Source organism: Tauraco erythrolophus, chromosome 25 (assembly GCF_009769465.1).
Source record: "Tauraco erythrolophus isolate bTauEry1 chromosome 25, bTauEry1.pri, whole genome shotgun sequence".
Classification (NCBI taxonomy): domain Eukaryota; kingdom Metazoa; phylum Chordata; class Aves; order Musophagiformes; family Musophagidae; genus Tauraco; species Tauraco erythrolophus.
In genome coordinates this window covers 709690-727255 of record NC_141489.1, presented here as the reverse complement: position 1 = coordinate 727255, position 17566 = coordinate 709690, and the positions used below count along the sequence as shown (strand labels likewise).

Sequence of the window (17566 nt, the reverse complement as noted above, 5' to 3'; positions counted from 1 at the left end):
ACTCTAGTTTTCCCAGAGCTTTGTACAAATACGGTGGTGGCCAAGATCCCTTCCTGGCCTGTTCAGACAGGAGAAACTGCCTCCAGGAGGCTCCCTGTGAGCGTTCCCCCCGGCAGAGGGGAAGGGACTCACCGAAGGGCTGCCGCTGGCGTTGAGGAGGAAGTTGGCGGTGTGTGCTGCCGGAGGCGGCTGGTTGGGGATGGGCCGGTGGCCGAGCGCCATGCCCACGATGGCAGTCATGTGGGTCTCCGTGCCAAAGACATGGATGGGGATCCCAGTGGTCTTCCCTGCATATGCATACAAGAGCAGTCAGCCTTGGCAGGGGGGGGGGAAAGGAGCAAGATGAGCTTCTGTGGAAGCGACACATTTAACCTTGAAAAGGCTCAGCAGGGAGGAGGTGGAAGAAGCAAGACGTGAGAACAAAACTTGAGGAAATTGTTGGTTCTTACCAACTTCTCCCATGACACGTAGTCCTTCCTGGTAGTTCGGGCCGCCTCTTCGCACAAAGATCCTCACCTCGTGCTCCTTCAGAGGGCCTTGGTAATCCTTAATTGCTCTCACAATGCCCTAAAAGAAACATGCAGGACAGGTGAGCTGGGCAGCCTGACACTTACCCTGCCCCATCACCTCGGGAACTCCTGGAAGAGATGCACGGGCAGCCCCAGCACAGCACTGAACTGGGGCGATGGCTGTGGGCATTTGCTGATACTTCTGAACAGTCACTTACTTTAAAAGTGGCCGCTACGTTGGTGAAGTTAGCAATGCTGCCTCCGATGATGAGGATTTTACCTGAGGGAAGAAACACGCATAAATAAAACCCTTTGAAGAACACAGCGTACTGCAAGATCACGAACCAGTTCAGGACAAAGTGAAACAATGCTGCAGTTCAGGCCAGCCAGTCCTTTGCAGTTAAGTTGTGTCTAGCAGAGCCTGGAAGATAAGAGCTTCGTATCAAGCGAGCATTTTTCTGGTAAGAATCTCACGCCACGTTTGCTCTTTGCTACACAGAAAGCCACAAGTTCCGTCTCTGAAGCAAGAGCTGACAGAAATCCATCACTATTTCACTCAGAAGGCAGCAGTACATTAAAAGCTCTGCCAGGAAGGTCCAAGCATAGCAATAGCCCAGATTTGTTCAGTTTTTCCCCCCTCACATGCAGCTTCACAACTCTTTTACCTTCAGGGTGCTTCTCTCGAGTCATGAGGGAGAGAATAGTCTTAGCATAGTCATAGGTCTGTTGCTCACTTGGGGCTCCTGAGTATTCCCCATAATTAGCCAGTTCATTCACACCCCCCAGGTCACAAATGGTGTCACTGTAGGGAAAAAAAAAGGTTATTTAAGAGATTAGTTGATTTGAGTCACGATCAAGGTCTTAATAAAGCATTCCAAATTCCTGGGAAAGTGGGACTTGTAACAGGGAGATCATACCCTCTCTGAAAACAGAGCTGCTCTCCTCTTGGTGCCCGTCATGATTAATCTTGTTACACTTTTAATCTTGTTAAGCTTCCCAGATATGATGGGAACACGGTGACTACCACAGTAACAACATTACCATCAGCAGCTTTCAGCCAGCTTGTTTCTTTCCAAAGAAACCATCTCTCAACCTCCCAGAATTAAATCATCATCTCTAGGGGACACTATTTCCCACATCTTGGTAAGAAATCCGCACAGCATCTTCATTCTGAATAGGTCCCAAGCAGTCACGGATGGGGAAAGATTGCTTTAGAAGAGTCTCCTTTCCAGAGGCTGCATCAGTTATTTTCTTCCAGCACTGTAAACCCACCCCCCTCTCTGGAAACCTTGTTCCTGTTACCTGTAAACCACAGAGGCACCACCACCAGCCACCATGGTCCAGATCCTGCCTTTGGGGTTGAGAATAGTAAGTTTCAAGCTGGCTCCACTCTTTGCATCCAGATCAGCAATGTAGGCTTCCTGTGGACAGAGCAGCACCCAATTTAAACTTCCTCTGCATCCCCCTTTTCCAAAGCAGAGGGTCCATTGTGCTGGGCCCGTTTGGACATGCAGAGCTCCCACATCTCCTCTCAATGAGAACTGAGGAGAGAGCAGAACTACAAACACCATTTTTGGAAGGGGCAGAGACCCAGCTTCGCCTCTTAGGGGCAAGGACTGATCTGTGCTACGTGTTCTCCAAGACAGAACACTGAAATTGGACTGGATATAGACAGCTTGCGCCATTCTCTCTGTAACAAATTCAAAGAGATCAGCCTGAGTATCCACTTAAATTTTGATTCTTGCTTGGGGAAAAAATTAAAAAAAAAATCATACTCTCCAAAGAGTATGTTGTCTTTATAAGGCCTGCTGGCTTGTCTCTTGTTTGTCCCAGGTGAAGTCACAAATGATTGCTATAAATAAATTTTATATTACTTCAGTTGTACAGTGCAGATCTAGAAGCAGATTCTTCCTGTTTGCACAAGAACTTTGGAAATGCAGCTGCCTGTTGGTCATGTTTTGCTAAGCTGTACTACACCGGTCTGTCCATGAACAGGGGGCTTCTCCTTCCCTGCTCAGCCAGCCCTGGGAAGCTCCCAGGTTTCATGGTTTCACAGTCACAGAATCAAATATCTCTGAACTGAAAACTCTGCTTCTGACCTTGTCTGCAGACTGAGACTGGAGGAAATTTAAAAATCAACACACCCATGGCTACACACTCCCTGCTGTGCTGCAGCCAAGAATGTCATCACCGAGAGCTGTGATTTGGCTCCACACGGTGTTCCTGTATCAGAGTGCTTGCCTGCTGTGAAGCACTTCACTGGGAGTTCATCAAAATTCTCAGCAAAGACAATGCCCTAACAGCCTGCACAGCGACTTGCAGAGGGATGATTCAGAGACACAAAAACTGAACTAATCCTTTTAAGAGCAAACTGAGTTAAGTGCTGGCATCCAGCAAGCTACACAGAGAGAAACAGCTAAATGGATTTGCTGGCCACGTTACAAAAACCTTCCCAACTGAAGCACAATTATAATTATTAAAATGAAAAGAGTCAGGACAAAAATCCTTTTGGAACCTGCAGAAGAGTCATCTGAATTAAGTAAGAGGACAATTAAGGAGCGGGTTCTACTTCCAACAGCCTCTGGAGCTGCTGGGAGGCTGTGTATGGAGCATTCTTAATGCCACCAGCAGTAACAAACCCAGGGCACTCAGAGGGAACGGGCGTTTCTAACTTTAAAACAAAAAGTTTGCCTGCAGGCCTCTTCGTGGCCATCACTTTCCAGGAAAACATGTGCATTAACATCTTAACTTTTTACTTGGAAGTCAGAGATGGTGATTGTTTTCTCTGGATTCACACTTGCGTGTGGATTTTGCACAACTGCTACAACTGTAAGTGAAACACTGAGGGAGCATCAGCTGCCACGAGGCTTTTCCAGTGCTCCAAGGAAAAACAAGGATGCTGAGAGGGGAGCAACGCGGGCGAGAGCCCCGTATAAGGAGGACTGTGCAAGCACAGAGCTTTGGCACGTAACTGGCTGAAGTTAAACATCAGAATTTGGACCCCAGTGAGTTGTTACTTGCCTCCGGGTAAGCTTCCCTGCCGAAGGGAGGGGGGAACTCCACGTCCCCCCATTTCACTTTGCAGATGTAGTCGGCAGTTGCATCGATCTTCGCAGCCAAATCAAGGATGTAGACACCATCATCAGTCACTACTGGGTTTGAAAAAGTAATACCAGAAATTGCTTTGGTTCATACAGAGACATGCGTTACAGATTTACTCTCAAAATTTGTCACTGCAGAGAGAACACTACCAAAGCCAGGTCACCTTTGCTGCCCTTCCCCCAATCAGTTTAATTGTACATTCCAAACCCAGAGAGTTCCCTTAAGAATTAACTAGTGACCACGGTCATGGACCTGGCCCTAGCTCAGGTGCTGTTTTGTTCTGATCCAACAGAACAACTTTTATGTTCTTCAGTTCTGACTTAACATCCCTTTCGATGGAATTTTTCATTTCCAGCAGGAAATCAGATAACAGAACACCTGCAGACAGTCCTCAGTTTGGATTCATTCAACCAATAGCTCCAAGACACATCATAGCCACTTTTGTACTTCTTTTGCATATGCCACCCAGAATTGTTGTGAGCTACACAAACCAGAGAAGGATAAAGTACACGTTTCAGTATTCTAGAACAGACAGTCCTGCTCCCAAAAATATCTGTTACCTAATGGATTGATCTCAAGGTAGGTGAAATATAGATCTTCATAAAGGTTGAACAGGCCACAGATGAAGCTGGCCAAGATGCTGTAAAAAAACGTAACACACATTCATTAAAGCAGCCAAAACCAAAGCACAGCTCTGCTTCATTTACATCAGCAGCAGCCTGCGAATCTGCTCGGCATCAATTGCTGTCATTCCCATTCATCTTCCCTGGCAGAAGCCTAGCTGAGGACTCAAGGAAAGGAAGACCTTGATGACTCATTTTAATTACACTCCACCAAACTCTGCTGAGAACACAGTTGCTCACAACCCTCATATAGATGTTCAGTCTGTTTAATCTCACTGAGAAACAGGAATGCATCATTGTCTCCCTCTGACAGAGATGCATCTTTGTCAGAACTTTGTTGGCTAGGATGGGGAAGAGACTGCAGTAAGCCATACTGGTGATACTGGTGAGAGGCTTCTTCAGCCTTTCAGTGCTGAACGGTGCCATCAGGGATTACATTATGCTTGGAAAATCATGACTTGTATTAAGGCAGCTAGCTATGGACGTCTCATTAGAAGAGATCTACAGATAAGCTTGCAGTAAGTGTAGAAACAGCAAGAGAATACCTCCCTACTCTAGGCCAGAGTAAGGGAGAGCACATTTAAGACTTAGCAGTCAGAGTCACTTCTTATCACCGTTCCTACTAAATAAAAGAAACTCTTCTATGCAGGCACAAAGGATCAAAATTCAATACATGTCTCCAACAGCTCAGAGGTCAAGACTTCAGCAGACTGAGAAGTGCTGCTGTCAAGTGAAGGCTCAAAGCACTACAAGCACTTGTTTTGAGCTTTACAAGAGGCTCAGATAAGGTAAAAAACTTGGATTTAGGATGCGTGGCATATTCTCAAGGGCAGCCAGAAGGGCAGGAGAGCAAGCTTTAGGGTGAAACAGAATGAAGGGATGTTGCACTGAAATAAAGAAGAGGAGCTTCTGGTGGGTTGGCCATATCCAGAACTGAGCATCTCTACTTACTCCTTTTTATTTGCTGGCGCATGCTGCAGGAGATGTTTCTTTACATCCAATTCACTGAGCTTTTCATCCACTGCCACAAGCAACTTCTGAGCTTTGGCATCAACATCTCCCACATCCACACCTCCTTCATGGTGGAAGAGTACGTAGTCTCCCTCACGGGCAGCATATATGCACACATAGAACTCTTCCTCCTGCACAGATCCAGGCACAAACATCAGCAAGTCACACCCAGGGAAGACCTTGAAGAAGAGGCTCTTGTGTGAATGGTAGGAAAGGAGCAGCTGAGCACACTGCTGAGCTTTCCAAGGAGAAGCAGCAGGGCTCAGAGCACTTCATCCTGGTGAAACATGCCAGAGACACTTTCCATTTCTGGAGAAAACTGCTCCCATCTTGCACAACTGAAGTGCAAACCAGGGTCCACCCTTGTGTGCACCGAAAGCACCTGCATCCTAAGCAATTACACCCTTCCTGCAAACCACAGCAGAGCCCGAATATTTCACCAGCACAAACGGAGACATCTCACATCAACAGTTTGTTATCCACACTCGGGAGCACCAGACTCGAGGAGCAGAGAGCTGCCTTGACCAGCCTGGTGTCTCTGAGGTGACCTGTAACCTCCCAGCAGAGTAGGAGCAACCACCACGATTATCAGCAGCTCCTGGCGTGGACTGACGCTGTGCCTGCGGGCAGCTCTGACCACACGCGTGGCCACCGCCAGCTTGGCAGCACGCTGCCAAGGGTCTGCCTTCCCACTGCACCAGTCTAAGCTGCAGGCAAGTGAGGAGAGATTTAAAAGCATTTTCTAATGCTGTATTGGGTACACTAACCTGTTTGTGAGGCACGAAGGGTTCAATCAGAAAATTCTTTAGGATTCCCTTAGCATTAGCAATCTGTAGGCAGAAAACAAGATGAACACCAATAAATGCTTGTCCAATATCCACTTTCATGACAGTCTAAGGCAAGTTTTGAGAATTAATCAACACTGCTCTAAAAAAAAAAATCACTTCCTCCCAAGCACCTCTCCACTGTGTTTCCTGGGGAATCATACCGCTCCCTCCCCAGCACGGCATCGAGCACTGTCACTGATAGCCATGCTGCTGTACCACTCTGGGATGCCTGAACTTCACAGGTCACAGGAGTCAGGCACCTTCCCCTGTCCGAGCAGGACAGATGGCTATCCAAACTACAACAAAATGGCTCTTCTTCATCTCTTGTCCCGGAGGCAGCACCTTTACAGAGCACAGCTTAGTGCAGTGCCAAGTGTGGTGGCTTGAGCTTCTTCTCAGAGCTCTGAAAAACTCAGAGGTGAGGGAATGCCCGAGCTAGACAGGCAGTGGCAGGAGTAGAGGCCTCTGCCCAGCACTTGCCCTGGAAGTGGTGTCAGTGAGCATGGAAGAGAAGACCCTTTAGCCTCTTCCTACAAGGACCGATAGGTACAGCAAGGCCCCAGGAACCGTCCTGCTATCCAAAACCAAGTCTCCCAGTTCAAGAGACGCTGCTGCACAGGCCATGGGAGATACCCCCTGCTCCCAAGGACACTGCTTCAGGAGCGAGCATCACCGGTCACAAGCCCTTGGCACAGTCCTGCCTTTGGATGTGGCTGTTGTGTTGTGCTAAAGAAGCCATTCCAACATCCACGTGTTCCTCCGACGGGCTCGCACACCAGCTGCCGTTGCCTGCTGTTCCACAAGGGCCTCCAGGCAAGCCTCGCCGGCTCGGCTGCGCCGCTCCGTGCCGGAGCCAGCAGCGAACCCATCACAGCAGGGCCGAGGCATCGGTTTCCTTGACACATGAGATATCTGCCAGCTCCCGCAGCACAGCAGCTGGGATGGCAGGCATTTCTTTATCATTGGCATTGCAGCATCGTTCCCAGGAGAATAAATATTCCAAGCCAGCACCGAGTTAAAATAAGGAGCTGAAGTAACACTCAGTCATCAGCCAAAACACGCTGGCTGGCTACAACAAGAGGACAATTTTATGACAGCTTTTATGCTTGTTAAATCTGCTTTGGATATTAAAGTGAAGCAGCTATGCCAACTAGACAAAGCATTTGAGCCATCAACTGCTGACTCCTGAGTGGAAAGGATTTTCCAAAGGGTACCAAATCCAGCTGAGCTCCCACGGCACAGCCCTGCACAGCAGCCTTGGGCAGCGGATGGTCACGGGGAGGTCCGAGCTGTGCTCCCTATCGAGGTGTGTCATTTCCCAGCAGGAAGGTCACACTGGGACAGTTTCTCACTTGCTCTGGCACCAGCATAACACACGTTTTAAACCACCATAAGCAAGAGAAACGCCTGCGCAACAGCCCCCATCATGCAAGCAGGCAGAAAAGACAAAACAACAAAAAAATAATCTTATTTTTCTGTTGCTAAGGTGGCACTCACCGTGGTTTCTCGGCCCAGACGCTGTTTGAGCCAAACCTTCACCTGATCCAGAGTGAGGTTAATTCCAACCAGTCCAAGCTTCCCACGTCTCTTTATGAGCTGGTCTGGCTTCACCACTAAACGCTACGACGTTGTGCAAGAGGGATTAAAAGAAAGAAGCATTAGAAAGTCATTTTGGTGGAGCGATTCTCTGCAGATAGTGAAACAAAAACTTGAATTCTGTACAGCAAACATCCTTGCAGACTTTCTTTAATTTTCTGGCAAATTCATCTCCCAGTACAACACGCCTGCAGGTTTTTTTATGCTGTACTTTGAGAGGAGCCACCTTATTTCTACTCAGACATGAGTACACATCAGAGACTGAGGTGACAGTTTTGTTTTGGCTTTTTCTGACAAGCTGTGATAACTCTTTCAAAGCAGCTGTTAGGATGAGGCGTGTGTACTTACTTTCTGTAAAAAAAAAAAAAAACAACCACCAAACAAAACCAAAACCACCACACATGCTGAAAAGCATAGAGCATCCCGTCAGTTCTGCAAACTGTCTTTGTAAGGTGCAAGATTCATCACGAAATTAGTATTTCTCTGCGAGCAGTGGCTCGTAAGGAAGAACTATTAGACACAGCAAGCACAGGCAGTGCTGACACAGGTGGCTCCTGCAGTCACGACGGACTCTGCGTATGAGACTGGCCAGGGCCAGGCGACCTGCACATCGCAGCCAACTGATGGTGGCTCTCTAAGATCCCTGCTGAAAGCTGTTCCCAGGCAACACACTTATCTCTAGCTTGCAAATATGTTTTTTTAAAAAATAAGAACTGGGTGCCATTCTCCTGTACAGTTGATGTGTCCTGGAACTTCAGCAACTTACAGTGCAGAGTCAGAACATAATGTGCTGCAGTACCGAATGCCGATCGTGGTCTGTCTGCTGGACCCTGTGGCCCTTCCTACCATTACAGAACTCTGCCTAAAGGACAGATAACATCCTTCTACGGATGCTATCCTCCCTTCTGGCTTTCTGCAAGACTTTTTAGAAGCACTGCTGATATGTTCCAGCAATTCACTCATTCACTTGAGTATGGAACATTTAATTACTTAGTGTAGGGCTTCCATCAGTCAGTCAAGGACTGTGAATCACTCATGTTCTACCAACCAATGACTTAATATAATTAGCCACGGGAAAGGAGCCAGCTTGGACAACTAATAAAAAGAGCTCTGGATATGTTTTCTCTACAGAAAGTGCATGGCTATGAAAGACAGAGATATAAAAGATCTTGCATAGAAAAAGCCAAAAATGTTTTCCTTGACGTTTAGCTTGGACACAGGAAACATCAGCAGTATCCTGACCGAACATAAAAGCTGGCCCTGGAGAAAGCACTCCATGGCTTCAGAAAGTAAAGGTTTGAGAACAGGGACTGACATCTCAAGAGACTCTTGCTTTAGTCTGAATTAGCCTTGATACCTTCTGTGTGGTTAATAGAAGCTGCTTGTTTGCAGATACCTCTGCTCATGTATTTCACAGTCCTTACAGGAATTTTACAGTCAGGCCCCTAGAAGGTGACACAGCAGCCTTGAAGCAAGGCTTGTTTCTTCATCAGTGTTGCAAATGAATGTTGCAGAGCAGCAGCAGCGACCGGTCCTTCAGGAAAGATCCGAGCACGGTTCTGCTCACAGCCTGTCACGGCACGTGCTGTGCCCAACTGGGAGCAGCTGGGGTGGGCAGAGGTTGCCCGGGGCTCAGCCAGTAGCTCTTCTTACCTCGCTCAGAAGCCAAGGGTGGTCCTGGGTGAGTCGTGCCCAGTCAGTGTCTGGAGTGACTCGAGCATACTTGAAACGGTTCTGGATGGCAGAGGACGTGCAGATATACTTGTACAAGAACTCCTTCCCCGTCTGCTCAGAGATGGCTTTGGCTGACATGGCTGCCTAGTCTGAATTGGAGGGGAATAATAAAATAATCAGGAACGGAGTCCAGCTCGCACAGAAAACTCCCAGTCCCCAAGCTCAGTCCAAAACCAAAGCAAATACAGAGCTGGGGCTGCAGATCTCCCTTATAAATACAGCTATAAAGTTCACTAGATAAGCAAGGACTATTCCATGGCGCTTAAAGCCTCGACCCCTGAGCTCAACGCTGCCCTGAACACTATTTTGGTCCAGCTTTCCCGCAGGGAGAGGTGCAATCCTTGCAGCTTGTCCCAGCCACTGCTGTGCCTCCCCCAAACCTGCCAGCTCCGAGCATCCCTCCCACCCTTGCCCAGGGGAGCACTCAGCCAAGGCAGTTTGTCTCAAACGACACAGCACCCCGGGTTCCTTCCTCGTGGGATCCGTGTGGCACCTGCCAGCGCTTCTAGCTCAGTACCAGGGAGTGACAAGGCAACAGGAGAGGAAAATCCTCCCTCCCACTTGTTTTCTTACGGCATGCCCCTTTTCCAGTCTGAGCTTGACTACAGGCAAATTAGCAATCCCCCACACCTCCTTCTTTTAAAGGGAAAAGAAAACCTTGCCAGTATTATCAAAACCAGAACACATTTATATCTTTTTTTTTTTAGGTTCAGAACTGAGATATCTTGGAAGCAGGTTCACACTCTACAGAATAAGATGCTCAAAAAACCAAAGAAGATTAAGACAAAATAGTTTGGGCTTTTTTTGAGAAAAATAATTTAAAAAAAAAATTCCTATTGTCACACCTTTCCCTGGAGATGGCTTTCTTCTCTTTAAAAAAGTTTATTCTAAACTGACATAAGTAAATGATCTCTGATCTCAAGTCTGTAACTGTTCTTTCTGATATGCAGCAACAAAGTCATACGTGTCAAAGATGCATTTATTTTTAGCTGCAGTAAGCATTTATTTAAAAGATTACTTCCTCCCAATGAAGCTGGCTGCGTGTGTCAAACATCAGAACTGTGTCTTGTCATCAGCCAGAGGTCAACAAGTGGTTTTGATTTTTCTGTGGGCTCAGCCTGCTGACAGAGAAGCTCAAGCAGTGGCTCGTGCTGGACTCTGAGTGACTGGGGGTCATGTCACTGTTCCCCAAGCACAGCCCGCGTGGCAGGAAACGCAAAAGCACGCCTAGGGTGGCTTCTGGAAGAGCTGCAAGGTAGAAAGGTACCAACACAGAAAAGAAGAGCTCAGATTCCATCTGAGTCTCTGGACAGAGAAGTACTTGAATGGCTCAGACTGACTAACTGCCCATGCCATCACAGGACATGCGCCTCACTTCAGATCCAGAAAGAGAAACAGTTTTAAATTCCACAGTTCCTTCTTGTGCTGTCTCCTGGGGAATAACCGTTAGGCATCAACTGGGTTTTTCATCCTATAAGCAAGCACAGAATACGCCAGGGAATAATTAGCCATCTTTAGAAATAAAGACCTTTTTCCCCTAGAGGAAGAAGAAAGAGGTTTGGTGTTGCCCCATTCCACCCCCAAACAGATAAAATATTTACTCTGCAGAAGAAAGTAGCACAACTTGCCTCCCACTAAGTACTGGTACTGGAAGCTGTTAACTAGGCTTAAGAACTGCCAGTCAAACCTGCTGCTAACGCCTTTCCAAATGCAATTCAAGGGTTAAAATAGAAAAGGAGAAGCTACAGAAAGGGCAAAAGACGTTAAAAAAAACCAGCCTTGCTGCTTTCAGCAAATTATTATGTGAAACTCCAACGTGACTGCGGTGCAGTTTCCCATTTAATCCCATTTCAAAACAGCATCGGGCAATGTTCTTGAAGCTCCCCGTCTTTCTCCGTACAATCAAAACCCCTTTCTTGGCACCCCAAAAACTTGCACCTAATATTTCAGCCTGCTAAAAATAACCCCGCTTTGTATTACCCCAGTGCCGAAGTCAACACAGCCCAGGGAGAGGGGAGCCCTTGTGGAGCCGGCGGAGGTCGGGCACGTTCCGTGTGCCCGGCGCTGCGAAGCAGGGTACCCATCCCGCTGCTCCCTTCTCCCTGGCAGCCTCCCTCGGCGGCACGGCCCACGCCGCGGCTGCCGCGGTGGCACTGTTTGCTGAGAGGCATTCCTAAAAGTGTGTGCTTGGAGATGCTGTGGGAGTGGAGCTGTCTCAGAGTCCTGGGGCTACCAGCAGCTATTCTGCAGTAGCTTTACGAGTAATCTAGCACTTCCATTGGGTGCTCCTAATTACAAAAGATGGAGTGACACTGAGCTAATGGAGTTATCTCAAGGCAAGGATTTATACACAACTACTGGGGAACAAGCAACAGCAGCACATACTGGAAGAGGAAGCAGAGTCAGAGAAGGGGAAATGCTGGGTACCAGTGGACTAACCTCAAGGATTTTAGGAGCTGGAAGGCTTACTGCACAACCTTCTTAGGTAGGCTGCAATCTGGCCGTCAGCTAAGCACGGACACTGAAGTTGGACAAACGTTCATCTCTCCTTGGCGCTAAACCACCACAGCTTTTTAGAAGGACAGGAATTTTGACTGGAAGGAAAGGGAGGTGAAGAGAGGCAGAGTACGTAACAGTCTCAAGGAGAAGCAACCTGCAACAGGTACGCAGAAGCAGCCAGACACGTCGCAAGGGAGCTGGCAGATGACCTGCACGTTGAATGGGTTGCAGACACGGCTTCCTGTGCTTACAGAGCAACTGGGTATTTGCTGTACAAACTCCTGTTACCAGTTGCAATCCTCTGCCCATCTTTGTCCTGCAAATGCTGCAAAACTGTAGGAGTGTGAACTGTGTTGTAATCTGCATTAAAAATTCAAAGATTAGCAGAGTTGCTTTGACTGCCAACGACCACGATGTAATAGTCTGCAATTGCAGGAAACTGGACACAGGACATCCCTCAGGTCTTACTAAAACAGTCCTGTAAAAAAACAAAAAGTCAGGGGTAATAACTGTACATGGGATTGCTTAAACCTGAGGGACACAAAGTGCAGGGTGCTCCTACAAGGCATGGCACTGTGGAGCTGCTCATCTCAAACCTTACTGCCCTTCGTGCTGCTACAGCCGGCTGCTCCTCTAGTTTCTCTCTCACTGTCATCTCCTTATTTTTGCAATAGCACTACTGGGGTAAAGAGAAAAGCCTCGAGGACTGTTACAATAGCAGTAGCTGGAAAATGACAAAATCCTTGTGTCATGGCAACAGAAGAGCAGGAATGAGGCTGTTCTGCCCTTATCTGCCATGGTTCAGAGACATTTCCTAATCATTAGCCAGCCTTTAATCATGCCCCTCACTCAGTTTTTCCGCTGCTCCAGCCCTGCCTTTCTCATGGGACAGGCAGCACAAAACAATTGCTTCACTCTGCTGAATTGTTAAGCTAAAAGATCAGCAGGGAAAAAAAAATCCATAGGGCATCAGCAATTCCTCACTGTATGTGCTCATGCGGGTCCCTCAGCAACCAGCACCATCGGAGCAGACTCCGTTAGCCGGCCGCATCCGTTCCGCACGCACTGAGCAGGAGCGCGGCCGGAGGGTCACCGCGGAGCTGGAGGAGCGGAACCTTTGCGGTTTCCCAACAAGGAGGCAGGTTGGGACTCTCATCCGTCATGGATAACCTTATTTTCAGTCATGCTTAGCACCTGCAGCACCAACCAATGCTGATGAAAGCAATGAGTGCACGTCTGAAGAAAAACAGAGGGGGTGCAGCAAAAAAAAAAAAATTCCCTTTCTTTGTACCAAATACAAGTTACCAGATAACATTTTTTTACTGGTTCACTCCCAGACCTGCTCGTGATGCACTGGGGAAGACTGAACCGCAGTTTTCTTATGACTTTAGGCCCCAGATCTTGCAACCACCCCACAACAGCAGATTGGTGCCAGCAGCACAAAACGCCTTTTCCAGCCTGCTCGTGACGTGTACCCTCTGCTGCACCAGATTTCGGCCAGGGGGCAGACAGAATTCACCATTTCTAACCTGTAACGCCTCGCTGGCCGCCTGCGACGGTTTGCTGGTAATTGTGAGGTCTGTGCTGCACCTGCACGCTCACAACCCTTCGGGTCCAGTCGCTGCAAACCACCCTGCCTTCTGCCCTGAGGATGCGTGATGGAAGCACGGCTGGTTCTCGGCCGGGCTTGCTGAGCGAAGGACAACCTACTGCCACCTTGAAGCATTTTCTACAGTGCGTGCCATGAACTTTCCAGCTAAAATGCAACGTACCATAGGACCACAGAACAGTTTGGGTTAGAAGGGGCCTCGGGAGGTCATCTAGTCCAGCCTCAAGCTCAGAGCAGGGTCAGCTCTGGAGTCAGCCCAGGTTTCAAGGGCCACTCTCGCATTCAAAGCGCGCTGTCCTTTATTTCTTCAGCAGAGGCAGAGAGCTCTGTTGAGCAGATGTCACAAGCCTAGCCTTAGCTTGACAAGTGGGTTACTGGTGTAAGAACAAGTTATTCCTGGAAGCGTCACCGATTTCCATGAATGAATGATTTGTGTTCATTTACTGAGGCTCTAAAAAAACAGCTTCCCTGCAACACAGAGACCTTTATATCATCACCCACAGCCACTGATTTTAAAAGTGCGTTTTCAGCCTCCACTGGCAACTCCAAAGGAAGTAAGAGAACTGGATTAGATCACATTTTCAAGGCCTCAGAACCACTTATTCCCTCAAAACATCACCTGCCAAATATGCAAAAAAAACCCCCCACAACCCCAAATCCTATGCTTGGGAAAGTTTCTCAAGTGTTTTGACAAGAGAAAAATGGTGCGATGGTGGAAGCTAGAGAAGGATTAAAGAGCTGGATGTTGTGTTTGCTGTGACACAACCGATACGTCTGCCTCAATACACCAGGGACTAGCTGAAGGGGAAACACAATGCAGTCCAATGAAGAAGATGGGGAGACAACATCAAGGAGATATCTTCTTGACAACAGAAGCCAGGCAAAGCCTCCATGGAGCCCAAAGAGTCAAGTACCAGATCAGTACCACCAAGTACCAGAGAAAAGGGCTCCCTCTCCAGTAAAAATTTCATGCCCTCTCTCCCAAGAATTATGTCAACAAAACCATTCTGTAACGCAACCTTCCCCCTCCATCCCAGGTCATTTATTAACACAGTTCAAGATCAGCCAGTATTTTCAGCCCACAGCAGCGTGAAAAGTTACGTCAGCTTCCACCTGGCAAACACATGCACTTTCATCAGAGGATAGAGAGGGCTCAGGAGAAGAGGCCCCGTACCAGTCAACCAGCTTCATGGGTCAAGATACCTCAGTGCTGTGCCTTATGAAACACCTGGCACCCTTCTCGTGTGATGCAAGCAGGTGCACGCAGGAAGGCAGTGAGCACATCGAATGCCCAGCTCCAGAGGAGGTTCCCTGCAGATGTGGGACCTTTGAGAACAAAACAGCAGCCAAGGAGAGGATCAGACTACAGACAGAGTCGAGTCTGGCTAACGGAGAGCAGCACACAGGCTCCAAACGCCCTGGCAAGCATCTAGTGTCAGAAGGGGGATATTTAGAGTCCTGTCTTTAAAGACTATCTTATTCTTTGGGCAGGGTCCTTAACAGGTTTGTTCCTTAAATCCTTCCTCACATCACTTGCAAAGTGGACAGCAGCAGCATGTGCTCTGGGCAGGACTCCCAGCTGTGGCTGTCCTTTGTGCTGGGTCCCGCTTCAAGCAGAACTGGTAACGGGAGGAAGAGCAGTGCTTTCTGCCTGTTCCCACAGGAGGCCTCTATGGAGAAGACTCTACGGGACTTGAATAACAGCGTTAGACAGTGGAGCTGATGTTCTGAGCTCCAAACCCAAATAAAGAAATGAAACAAACAACAGACACCTACAAACAGCATATTCAGGATGCACATAAGCTTCCAGTCTTTAGACACGATGGCAGACAGCGAACGCAGTTTTACAGAGAGAAAGAGAAGCCTGTAAAAAAGGAAGAGGATTTCCAAAGCAGCAAGATAAACAGCAGGTGTTTGCAGGCAGCAAACAAAAGAGCTGGAGAACAGCCACGTCGCAGCTCCTGGAACTGTCGCCCCGTTCGCAGGAAGCCCGAGAGCCGCACGGGCCAGTCTCGCTCCTGCTGGGAGGAGAAAGAGCTCCCGGCGCCGGGGCTGCTGCCTCCGCAAAGGGATCTCCGCTCCGGAGACGGGGCCCGTGCGCCGCTGGCAAAGGGCTTCCCGAGTCAGGGCTGACGGGAACGAAGATGAAGATGATGCAAAGACGAAGCGCGGACCCGCTGCTGCCGCAGACCAGAGCCGGTTCTCCCGGCCCCTCCTTCAGGCCTGTGCTGTGCCCGTCTCTAACGGGCCGCCCGTCCCTCAAACCCCCCGGTCAGACCGGACCTCACCGAACGCGGCCGCTACTCTTTCACCCTTCGGCCGACGAGGAAGGCCGAGGCGAGCGGCGGCTGCGCCTCCCTCAAGGTCAGAGGCGGCGCGGGGGGACCCCGGCGCCCCGCTACGAGCCCCGCTCCTTGAGCGCGGCGCTCGGCGCAGGCTGCAGCCCGGGCGCACCGGGACCGCCGCCCGCCCCTGCTCGGCCGCGCAGGCACCTCCCGCCCGCGCCGCTCCTGCCCAAAACCGCGTAGGCGCCGCCGCTCTCGCCCGGCCCGCGGGAGCAGCGCCCGGCGAGGCTCCGCCGCCCCCCCCGGGGCGGGCAGGGCCCACCGCGGGGCGGCCACCCCGCCACTCACCTGGGCGCCCGCTCGGCCGCCCCGTCCCGTCCCGCACCGCCCGCCAGCGCCGCCGCCGCCGCCTTTTGTTCGCCGCGGCGCGGCCCCCCCCGGCCCATCAGGCTACCGGCGCCGCCGCCGCCCATTGGCTGCCGCCGCCGTCACGTGTGCCTTGCCTGAGCGGCGGCCGCGCGCCCATTGGCCGCCGACGGTGGGGCGCGGCCGCGCGGCCTTGTGGGAGACGTAGTCCCGCCCCCGCCGCCCCCCCCCCCCCCCATCCCGCGGCCCGGCGGCGCGCGCGGCCGTGAACCCCCGCGCCGGGTCGGTGCCGCTGACGTCACGCCCCGGAGCAAAGGTCCGCGGCGCGCGCCCCGCCGCCGGCGGGAGGAGGAGCCCCGCGCCGGGCCCTCCCCCCTCCCCGCCCCGTCCAGCTCCGGGACCTTCGGGGCGCCCGCGCGCCGCACCGGCCCCGTCCCGCACCGCCGGGCGGCCCTCCCCGCACTTGCGCTCACCGAGACGGGGCCCCGGCAGCGGGGCAGGCCCGGGCGCTCCTTCCCCTGCGCTGCGGCGGGCTGAGAACCGCCCACGGGGTGTTGTGACCGCGGGGGCGGGAGGTGCCCGGCGGTGCCCACGGTGGGGAGCGGCGCTTCGCCCCGAGCCTGCGCGCTGCACCGGCAGACTGCGGCCCTGCTCGGGAACGGGCTGTCACCGGCACGCAGCTCTGCTGGAGCACGGCGCCCGGGGGTTCGGCCAACGGGCGCTGCTCGCCCGCGCAGGGCAGCGGAGCGCGTACGGGGCGCAGGCACGGCGGGCAGGAGCGACGTTTCTGAGGCGCTGCCAGGCCTCGGGCAGGGGGCAGCCATCCCGCCTCCCCGTTCCCCACGGCCCGTTTGCTTCGTGACCATTTGTGACGAGGCTCCCACGGCAGACGTCGCGTCCCGTCCGCTTGCCAGAAATAATCACAGCGCGGTCATTTGTTCCCCGGTATTTCCAACCTGTGACTATCGCACCGGCGGCAGCACGCAAGGGAAGCACCCCGGGGTGGTCCCTCTGACGGGAGACATTGGCCTTGGTCCACTGTGGCCTGTTTGGCATCGTCACTGGGCTGCAGCACAGCTCTGTGAGAGCCACCGCATCGAGGGGGACCAGAGGGTGCGCACATGATGTTCCTGCCCATCTCACTGGGGAGAGTGTGTCATACCCCGTGGTGGCAGCAAGAAAAGTCGTCATGGAAAATAGCTACCAAAAGCTCGAACTGTCTCAAATTCTCTGCCCCGCTCCCTGGGGACATGGGTGTGTCACGCTGGCCTCCCACTCCAGGGCTCGGCTGGTGTTTGTCTCACCACCCGTAGGCAGACACCCTGCGTCCTTCCCACGCGGCGCAGCCGCCCCAGCCCCGTCACGGAGCGAGGATGGACCCTGTCGTTCCTGAGCTGCATCCAGA

General features: G+C 51.2%; 1 protein-coding gene across 4 annotated transcripts in view; it reads right to left on the bottom strand.

Annotated features, from left to right (window-relative positions):
• ACLY (ATP citrate lyase) overlaps nucleotides 1-16172 on the bottom strand; it is a 28499-nt gene extending 12327 nt beyond the window's left edge. The window contains exons 1-12 of one of the 4 annotated variants that reach the window (XM_086626376.1): nucleotides 16144-16172; nucleotides 9322-9491; nucleotides 7570-7692; nucleotides 6013-6075; nucleotides 5186-5376; nucleotides 4172-4251; nucleotides 3527-3661; nucleotides 1812-1926; nucleotides 1175-1311; nucleotides 728-789; nucleotides 450-567; nucleotides 133-287 (exon numbers count right to left, since the gene is read on the bottom strand). In XM_086626376.1, the coding sequence (XP_086482502.1) occupies nucleotides 133-287; nucleotides 450-567; nucleotides 728-789; nucleotides 1175-1311; nucleotides 1812-1926; nucleotides 3527-3661; nucleotides 4172-4251; nucleotides 5186-5376; nucleotides 6013-6075; nucleotides 7570-7692; nucleotides 9322-9480 (1338 nt within the window). In that variant the 5' untranslated portion in view covers nucleotides 9481-9491; nucleotides 16144-16172. Of the gene's footprint in view, nucleotides 1-132; nucleotides 288-449; nucleotides 568-727; nucleotides 790-1174; nucleotides 1312-1811; nucleotides 1931-3526; nucleotides 3662-4171; nucleotides 4252-5185; nucleotides 5377-6012; nucleotides 6076-7569; nucleotides 7693-9321; nucleotides 9492-14713; nucleotides 14737-16143 lie in introns of those variants that run through there. The other 3 variants (XM_086626380.1, XM_086626379.1, XM_086626377.1) reach the window with 3 other exon arrangements.
• Nucleotides 16173-17566: the final 1394 nt, after the last annotated feature.